The 10,612-nt window shown below is 36.2% G+C and overlaps 1 protein-coding gene across 1 annotated transcript; it reads right to left on the bottom strand.

Annotated features, from left to right (window-relative positions):
* Positions 1–2,821: 2,821 nt before the first annotated feature.
* LOC120352329 lies at positions 2,822–6,485 on the bottom strand. Its single transcript, XM_039432365.1, has 2 exons — positions 4,979–6,485; positions 2,822–4,554 (listed from the first exon to the last, which is right to left on the bottom strand). The coding sequence occupies exons 1-2, from the start codon at positions 5,396–5,398 to the stop codon at positions 4,117–4,119; spliced, it is 858 nt and encodes a 285-aa protein (XP_039288299.1). The 5' UTR covers positions 5,399–6,485; the 3' UTR covers positions 2,822–4,116.
* Positions 6,486–10,612: the final 4,127 nt, after the last annotated feature.

Genomic DNA, 10,612 nt, shown 5'->3' with positions numbered 1-10,612 from the left:
TTTCTAACAAGTTGGAATCTTGTTTCTCTCCTGATGTGTCCATTTGAGCTATCGGAAGCTCACACTGTCTTTGAAGGCCCTAGACCAAACCGGGACCTTGACTCTGGCCTATTTGAGCTAAATTGGAAGCTCACGCTGTCTTTGAAGGCCCTAGACCAAACCGGGACCTTGGCTCTTGCATTATGTTCTGCAGCTAAGTATTTTGTATCACCTACTTTGTATTTTCAATACTGCCCTAATCTATTGTTTTTATCTTTCAGGTTAGGAATTCATTTTGTTGTAGTCAACTTTATTTTATTTTGAGTTATATTTGCTTAGCCAAATTGCTCTTGAGAATTGATTGTCAGTTTTTTGTAAGCAATTCATGAATGTTCTGTGAACATTGCAATTATCAATCCTATTTAATTCTTTGTTATTATTCTTGTTTGATTATTGCTAAAGCTGTAGTTTCTGCATTTTGCAATTAGGCTATTTCAGTATAGGCTACTGTTATTCATATAACCTTATGGTTAATTTCAACTCACCTGTTTCTTTTGTTGGTATCAAACCAATTCAAATGTTGAAGCCTTCCTCTTCAACTGGCTGCTGTTTCATCGGCATTTCTAACAAGTTGGAATCTTGTTTCTCTCCTGATGTGTCCATTTGAGCTATCGGAAGCTCACACTGTCTTTGAAGGCCCTAGACCAAACCGGGACCTTGACTCTGGCCTATTTGAGCTAAATTGGAAGCTCACGCTGTCTTTGAAGGCCCTAGACCAAACCGGGACCTTGGCTCTTGCATTATGTTCTGCAGCTAAGTATTTTGTATCACCTACTTTGTATTTTCAATACTGCCCTAATCTATTGTTTTTATCTTTCAGGTTAGGAATTCATTTTGTTGTAGTCAACTTTATTTTATTTTGAGTTATATTTGCTTAGCCAAATTGCTCTTGAGAATTGATTGTCAGTTTTTTGTAAGCAATTCATGAATGTTCTGTGAACATTGCAATTATCAATCCTATTTAATTCTTTGTTATTATTCTTGTTTGATTATTGCTAAAGCTGTAGTTTCTGCATTTTGCAATTAGGCTATTTCAGTATAGGCTACTGTTATTCATATAACCTTATGGTTAATTTCAACTCACCTGTTTCTTTTGTTGGTATCAAACCAATTCAAATGTTGAAGCCTTGCAATTCAACATATTTACATGTCAATTTTCCTAAGTGTTGTTTGTTATTAAAAATGACAATATGTAGGTTTAAATCAAAGACTACTTATTATAGACTCTGGTATTCTATAAACGTTTGTTTAGTAACTATTTCATTATTCAATTTTGATAACCAGATAGATTATTTTCTATGTGCATTGCTGTTATATTCATAACTGTTTACTGTCACTCTTTAATAATTCATTTGTTTGCATAATGGTAACATCATTACCTGATTATCTTTAGTTATAATTTACTATTTCAAATTATTACATTGCAATCAGTTCTTGCATGCAGATTACTGTTTTTACTTGTTCTGTTTTTACTAGAATCATTAATGCTGTTTTCAAGTTTTTTCATGTACTTCAATCTTTTTCTAAACTTAATCCTAATTTTGTTCATAACAAAGTTAAATTCTATTTCAATTTATATTGTCGACCAGTCACCCTGAGGGGTTATTTCATGTATTCAAATTTACAGAATATTTTTCCATTTAAAATCATTTTGTTAGCATCATATTTTTCTTATGTCAACTAGGATCAACTACATTTTACTCTTGTTCATGTGATTTGATAGTTTGTGATTCATACTATTGATGTCAATTATTTTACTGGTTTTACCTTTGTTATATTCTTTAATGCTGATTAAAGTTTTTATTTTACTAACCTACTTTTTCATTTGGCATTTCACCTTAGCCTACATTTTGTTGATTAGTTTTAATACTGAGTTGCTGACAGAATCCAAAGTCAGGGCAGTGGACTGTGAATGATAGTTGATACCAATACCTACAAATAAATCTTTGAATTCTGTGCATAAAAATACTGATAGCTTGAAGTGTGGTAAGTACGCCAATAAAAGACCAAATGAGTCAACAAGATAAGATTTAATAATAATAAAATAATAATAGGCAGATGGCCACATACAAAAACAATTGTAAGTAGATTGAGTTGAAAGATCTTGGGATAATTACAACATGTGATAAAAAACGTTAGAGAAATACAAAATTTAAATGAAATTAGGTCAATAACATTAATGACCATTGAAGCCTGACAATAATCGAAAAGGTATTATTAATGATACCTGAATTGCAAATATAGATTGAGTGCTATAATGAAAAAGTTACTGCTGCAAAATTCAATCTTAATGATTTACAAAAGGAATAATAATAAATGACAATGAGCTGTAGATAGTGCTCAACAAATAGAATACAGTAATATAGGCGGCATAGGCCTTCAGTAAATTAAATGTCAAGTTAGACATCAATAAAACAATTAATAGGCGTCGGTGGCCTTAAAATGACACTTAAGAGCTAAGGGTAGATATTAAATACAATGTAAAAATTGTCCAAGTTAAATACAGGCGACATGGGCCTTCAATGAATTGAATGTCAAGATAGACATCAATAGAACGATTAATAGGTGTCAGTGGCCTTAAATTGACACTTAAGAGCTAAAGGTAGATGTTAAATACAATGTAAAAAATTGTCCAATTTAAATACAGGCGACATGGGCCTTCAATGAATTGAATGTCAAGATAGACATCAATAGAACGATTAATAGGCGTCAGTGGCCTTAAATTGACACTTAAGAGCTAAAGGTAGATGTTAAATTCACTTTTAAAAACGTTCTGTAAACTAGATGAATTTGGATGAAAAGTTTAGACCGGGAGTGAGATGTGTACTCACCGACTAGACTCCATTGAAAGACAAGGAAACAGCTAATGCTCGGCTGAAAAAGGGACATGCCGGATGTGTTTGAAACATAAGTAAAACGTTTACAAACGTTTGGTGAAAAGGTAGCAAATATCTAGAAAGTAAGATGCCTAAAGACAAAATAAATTCCAAAAAATCGAATAGTACAAATATTAAAATTGAAACGACAAATAACACGACGAATAATATAGGAAACCAACTTGATAATAGCAGTGCCGTAGAACCGTGACTGTGACGTCACCAGACAGCGCAGACGGAAAATGATGACATGGTGTCTACATAGTAGCGGAACGAGTAACAAGTGGAACTGTTACAATAAATGCTTTGTCAGATTTTACAGTTGCCTAAAACTGTTTTGCATTCATTCCAGTGCACAGGTTTTTGAATGCACAACGGTTCTTGCACTCATGTGGAATTTCAGTCAGGTGTCAAATCAGTCAAGACACATTGTTTCTCTTTTTTCAGAATTTGATTTATTCTCTCCTATTTATACAGTCCACTCTTTTCTAAGACTAAATTTCACAATCATCAAGTGTCTTATTAACACACTTGTTAAGTATGTTGTAAGTTTTGTAGAAATGGCAAAGAATTGAATATTCATCAATCATAAATCTATACCAATTGAGAGAAGCGTCTGATGAATTGACACATGCTTTGATATAAGATAATGTATGATTTCTTACTGCCAGAGATTCCTGCATCAATTGTGGTGTTTCCGAATCCCTAATCTTATTTTGTACAGATTCCAATATTCTCTTACTATCATTTTGCATTGAATCATATTTTTTCAAAGCAATATGGAAAAGTAATAGCATATTCACACAACATATTATAAAGAGAAGAACAAATACTATTCTCCAGATGATTATCTTCACTGTACAACTTCTCCCTTCAAGTGTTGTAAGCATACTGATAAAAATAGATTGCTATCTACAGTGAGCGTCGCTAACAGATGAGAGAGAATGCTGCAACAAGGTTGAGAGCAACATGTGGTGCATGCACATGCGCGCAAGCAGCTACTATAAAATAGATTCTCTTGTAACCGTACACTCATCGAGTGCTCAGTTACAAGAGGATCTATTCTTGTGTGAACAGTGTACTATTCTACATCTTCTACTTCTTTGATACAACAAACAGGTAAGAATTAAAAACAATTTTCACAAAACAATTACAATTTATTACTACAATTTACTACCACTACTACAATATTTACAACAAACTACATGTAAAACATATAACATCGGGATGATATGACATTAAGATTATTAAAACTTTGGGCTTTAATAATCTTAATATCACTCCTCCTCGGTGTCATATGTTTTACTACAAGACACATTTCTGTACAATTTTCATTTAATTTTTCAATTTTGGCGGATGGGATGATCAACGCAAATCGTTGTGGCAAATATATTTCGCATTCAGTTTTCGTAGACGCTTTCCATATTTTAAGTATTATTCTTCGTCCATGTCTATTTGTCTCCTCTGTTGCAGAGAGGATTGAGTGTGGGAGGTGTTCCTCCAATTTCCTCAGAGGAACCCAGGATTTGGCTGTAGGCTTATTTATAAGCCTACTGAAGTGGAGGCCCTCCTCCTCTTGAGCTGCTTGTTGCAGTATTGGTGTGAGGGTGGAGTTCTCACCTTCATATGCACGTTGTTTCTGTTAAATAAAAATAAATCTATGATTAGTCACTTATTGAATTACTCATTCAACAAAAATCATTCAAACTCAAAAATCATTCATCAAATGTAGGGTTCAAATTAATAAGCAATCTCCTGTAATATTGTTCACATCAAATAACTATTATCTGAATGAAGTTAATATTAAAAAGAATCATTAATTTTCCTAGCATAATGTGAAGTCTTGTAATGCGAACAGATTTTATCTGTTGGAAATTAGTTTTTCTCAGTAAAGTAAGAAATTTATCAGATACTAGTTCTATCAAATAATTGCATCAAATAATAGTTTCATCAAATAATAGCATTAAATAATAGCATCAAATAATAGTTTCATCAAATATTAGTTTTTTATGAAGATTTAAATTATCTGTTTACATTACAAGTTAATATTTGAAATAACTAACCTTATATTGTGTAATACTATCCTCCTCCTCCTCACAGCTAACCACCTCCTCGAACAGCTTCCTCTTGAGAAGCCACTGCTGGTTGGTTATGTTGTGGAGGGGCACGCGGTGTGGTGCCCAATCTATAGGTCTTGTTTGGGGCGGCGGTGTGTCCGGAACAATGATCTCCTCTGACCGATCTCTCTGGACAAAGACCCCCTGTCTTCTCAATGGGGAGTGCTCCTCCAGAGGTGCAGCAGAGGGACCAGCAGAAGCAGCAGCGGGAGCACCAGCTCGAACTGTCCAGTATATCGAGAAGCTAGGTTGAGGAGGAGTAAGTGGTGTGTCCGGTAGGATGTACTCGGGAGTAGATGATTTTGATGTTGGATGCATGTTGATATGAGTGGATGTGTGATACACAAATGTAGCTGATGAATCCATTGAGTGCTACTTATATACTCCTTCGTTTCTCTCTCTTTCTGTTTTAGGTTGAGTGAGAGATTGTGCATTTTCCCACGTACACTACAGAGAGAAGTTTAGCACATCACAAAAGCATTCTGACATGTACAGCAAAGTGCATTGCATCTTTATTTGATGATGATTGATTACCTCATCTGGATCTCTCGCATGCATGGTCAGAGTTTTGATGAAGTGTTAGGCTGCATCAGGTCCTCTATAAATGATTGGCTCCTGAGGGATGACGTTAGTGATTGACAGCCACAATGGAAATAAGTTCTTATCTCTAACAAAGTAGCGGCAATAACTTATTGCTGTGTGACGCTGGATCACTCTGGTTGCCTTCCCAATATATTGCTGCTCTTCCTCGGGCTTCTCCAGCAGACATTCAGAATCTGCATATGCCACCAATGGTAGTCTAAATTTATTCAAATGTTTCTCAAATTTCATTGTTGGTGGGCTTCCGTCTTCCTTGAGTTGAGGCATGATGATTCTAGCAGTCTGGTTGTTGGAGCAGTACACCTCATGATCTTTCATCCTCTGCTCCCCATTATTGTTGATGGTGTAGTGTGTAAAGCACCTGTGACAAATGATGATGCATTGTGTGTTTTTAGTGAGTTGAAATCTTATAAGTTTTTCAAAGTTCTTGATGTAGCAGTAGTGACTATTGATATTTTCCTCTTCTTCTCCTTCATGATTGGTGACGGCTTCACTGATGTCCTGAGTGGTGGTGGTGGCTTCACTACTATCATTGTCATGGAGGAGAAGTGAATAGAAATGATCCTCCTTCATTACTTTTCCAACATGTCTTGGATTAATAATACATTTGGAATCCATCCCATATATATATTGACAGTTACACTCGGATTATCCCTCTCAGAACGGTCAATTTGATTGATGGTGGTGAAAGATATTCTGTTGAAATTGTATTTTTCAACGAGCTGATGATACCTATAATTGATTAATTGAGGATTTGCTCCTTGCACATGTTTGGCAAGGATTGCTCACTTGAAACATTGTTGATCGCTATTCTTCGGGTTGATGATGGCTTTTCTTGCTGCTATTTTAGCTGGAAGTTCAATGTAGGAAGATCCTCGAAGTGGTTTGTGTTTGCTTATGCGTATGAGGAGACCGTCAATGATGAGAAGGCTCCATCCACTAGATTTGCCCTCGAACTTGGCCTCTTCTTCCAACAGCTTCTTGCATGCCTCCCTGATAATTCCAGCAAGATCGTTGACATTGAATATGGAATAGTTTGGAGCCTTGAAGGCTACATTCTGGAATTCTTCCTGCTCAATGTTCTTCTCATCAAGGCGGCTGTGTTGGTATGTAGCCTCCAACACTAGGTTGACCTTGATTGGCCCATGTGTCTGGAACTCCTGACCTATAACATCAATGATCTTTGTCTGCAGGCTGGACTGTTTAGTAGAGAGTGGAAGTCCTTTGCTGGGTTGGGTGGAGAGTTGTTGTAGAAGAGTGTCCGAAGGTTGTTGTTGAAGGCCCCCTCCAACTTACAAAACTCTCCTGACGAGCTGCTGGTCTGCTGGCATCTGGTAGCTTTGTTCATCTGTAACATACATACAATAAGATTAATAATAGGGTGCAAGGTAGGTGGCTATCATCTAGAGTGACACAGTCATCTTGAATGACATGTCTTGCACTTGATCTAGATGTTCAGCATACAATTATTACTACTATATATGCTACTAAAAACCAATCATAGGATGGTAGTATGTTCAGAAAGAACAATGTTTGAGATTAGGTTAGGTTAGGTCAGAAGAAGTTACTAGTAACTTCTGCAGACCTAGCCTAACCACAGTTCATTGTCTACAATTGCTGACATATTGTTTACAGACCTCAACAGGCAGAAAGATAGAATGTTCAGAAAGAGCAATGTTTGAGATCAATATTTTGAGGTTAGATAAGAAGAAGTTACTAGTAACTCCTGCAGACCTAACCACAGTTCATTGTCTACAATCATATGGATCACAGAGCTCAACAGGCATAAACACACTTATTCACAAAATATGCTATGCCATACATTAAAGTGACACTAAAGAAAATAAGTGAATAAGCCATATAAATCAATACAGCTTCATCTTTAAAACAAATTTCTCTATCTCTTTCCAAAACATACAACAAAAAACACTTGTGTACTAACCTTTTTTATACAATTGAAGATCAAAACGGCGGCATTGTATCCTAGGATACTTCTTCACAAAGAGAGATGTGTGGCTGTACTGCAATGTGCTGAAACGCCGGGTTCTAGAACACTCCAGAGTGAGTGGGAGGTCTTCTGATTTATTTTTATTTATTTTCGATTTAATTCTATTCATTTTCAATATTTTTTTCATTTATTTATTTTCATTTTTTCCTGGAGTTTCAAAGTTTTGACCTTGGCCTTGGTTGTGAAGTTTTTGGAGTTTTGACCTTGACCTTGGTTGTGAAGTGTTTGGCGTTTTGACCTTGACCTTTGACCCTATGGGAAGTCTGGGACAGGTGCGCCAGAACATATGGGAAGTCTGGGACAGATGTGCCAGAACATATGGGAAGTCTGGGACAGGTGTGCCAGAACATACAAAACATTACTACTGCTATTTCAAATTGTGAATAAATATTGTGAGAAATCCTCTAAGCTTAAAATTATTTACAGATGAAAATTGAATTTATTCAAATTGTAATTGATAAATGATGATTATTAAACGAAAATCCAAATTTAAATGCTGTATACCACCCCGAATAATTCTACTACTGAAAATATTGACAACAGGGTTAACATTATCAAAGGAAAGTCCAAAGTTGAATGCTGTTAACCAGCCCGAAGAATTCTGCTACTGCAAATATTGACAACAGGGTTAACAGCTAGATTAGTCCGGGCGCAAATGTCATGAATAAAGCACCCCGTGGTCATTTTTGGGTAACAGCCGTGGAAGATGTCTCAATTTCTTCGTTAGGTCTAGCATAATAAGGATCGTGATGATGATAAGTCGAAATCACAGGCAAACACCTCGGAAACAAAATGGTCGTTGAGGACTGATTTATCTTTAGGTGAAAGGTTTCTTGAGGATAGGTTGAGGATAGTGGGATTTTCAACGTTTTCTTGATGGATTGAAGGTGATGTAGGTTGTTGGGGCAAACTTTTGGGTAAGGAGGGGGGAATGTGGCAGGGTGGTGGTAGGTTCAAGAGTGAGGCAAAGCTGGGTTTGTCACTGATGAGGGGGGAGGTTGGGAATGTTGGAATAATGCATTTGAAGAGGCAGGTTATTTTGGAAGTTGGATTTGTACAGGGAAGAAAGTTTTTCAAGGTGAGAGTTTCTGTTTTTCTCTAGAGCACAATCTGATTTTTTGAGGATCTCATCACAAATATTGGATAGGGAAGGATCATTGTGGAGTTTAATCAGTTTGATGAAAGACAGAAGTTGGCCAAGATGGGAGTTGACAGATAGAGTGTACTGTTCATGAACAATATCAAGAAACTGCAGTGAAATCTGATGTTAGAATTTGAATAAAGGTTGGTGGAATTGGGGAGAAAGACCAGATAGTGGGAGATGTATTGATGAACCATTTGGAGGTATTTGAAGAAGTTTGCAGGTGGAGAGAAATTCAACATGACTAATGTATTTGGAGAGTAACTCCAAAAAACTGTTTTTTTGGAATGGAAATGAATTTGTTGGAACCAGTAATTGCAAGCAAAGTTAGGATGGAATTGTAGCATGGTGTTTAACGTTGAGGGGAATGAGAGAAGGGATAATGAGTACTATGTAAATGTGGAATCAATGAAGTAAGTAGGTTGGGATAGAATCAGTTCAGGTACTTTAAAATTGAGGTACCTTAATTTTTTTCGGAAAATAATACTTTCCTTACCTATGGTAATAGGGCAAGGAAAGTAGAAATGTTCTATGATACTTGTATCCAAAATGGCGACTGATTGAAGTTTTAGTTTTTAAAGAAATGAGGGGATGTAATTCAAATATTTTGAATGTAAACACCCATTGTGTGATGCATCATTTTAAAGGACTTTTCATAAATACTCTTCCGAAATATTCAACTTTCATTTAAAAATATTTATAACCTGAATTGATCAAAAAGTATTGGTAAAAACAGTTTTTATTGATTTGCCAGAAGTTTTAAAAACTGCACTCAGGTAGTTTCTGAAATAAACGATTCAATTGATGTGCAGTGCGAGCCTGTGGGCAATTGTAAACTTGACAGAATGTTCAAAATCACATATCTGATTTGCACTGCGATCCCATACACATGTATGAGCCAATCCTCTCTTCGTTCTCTTTTTCTTCTATAATATTTCAGGTAGAACTGGTCTGACTCTTTCTTATCATTGATTTTTCATCATTATCTTGTAAAATCTTATACTTGGAAAGCATTACAATATGTTCATGTTTGTGATATGTTTTTGGCAGGGGGCAGAGCCCCAAACTGACTAACACAATGATGAGAGTTAACATCTGTCAAAATTGTCGAAAGTGAAAGATCATGGGATCTATTACATTTAAATACTTGTATGGAAATATTTAAAATAATTTGTTTAAATTATTAACATGTACAATATATATTCTACCAAATTTGAAGAACCAGATTGTTTATTTATTGAATGATACATCTTACACCCCCCCCCCAAAAAAAAACAAAACGGTCTGTACTTGCCGACTTCAACATCTCTAATACATTCCCTCATTAACGCACACCATTTCAAGGGATCCGACAGGGCAACCAACGGGGGTGCAGGGGACGGAGCCCCTGCCGAGACGCGAAGCGCAGAGTATATTATATTATAATGAGAAAGTATTCTTAATTTGGATGAAAATAGAGCAGCTGTTAAAAGAAGATACTGTAATAGAAAGGAAATAGACTCTTGTGTGCCGGTTGCACAAAAGCCGGTCAAATTTTAAACGTGATTAATATCACAAGAACCAATCAGAGAAGCCGTCTTTTTAAAAAAACTTCCGATTGGTTCACGTGAAATAAATCACGGTTAAAATTTAATCAGCTTTTGTGCAACCGGGCCTTTATCTCCAGATAGTCAGTATTTGCTCCGTTACGTAATGTATACCGTCTAAAGCTGCGTACACATATTCGTGCTTCCAACCCGCACCGAGCACGCTCCTCCCTCGTACCGCCCTCGTACCACCATCGAACCACAGTCGCTCCGCCCACGCACCCAGCATGAACGTTACGGAAGAT

The sequence above is a fragment of the Nilaparvata lugens genome, chromosome 7 (genome assembly GCF_014356525.2).
Source record: "Nilaparvata lugens isolate BPH chromosome 7, ASM1435652v1, whole genome shotgun sequence".
NCBI classification, from domain to species: domain Eukaryota; kingdom Metazoa; phylum Arthropoda; class Insecta; order Hemiptera; family Delphacidae; genus Nilaparvata; species Nilaparvata lugens.
This window is presented reverse-complemented; position numbering and strand designations above follow the sequence as displayed.

What these genes read in the sequence shown, in the direction of transcription:
- LOC120352329 (XM_039432365.1), bottom strand. Translation starts at nt 5,398, where the DNA reads ATGGATTCATCAGCTACATTTGTGTATCACACATCCACTCATATCAAC. An exon ending in ATAGTATTACACAATATAAG is followed by an intron (nt 4,555 to 4,978) that starts GTTAGTTATTTC and finishes TTTATTTAACAG; the next exon opens with AAACAACGTGCATATGAAGG.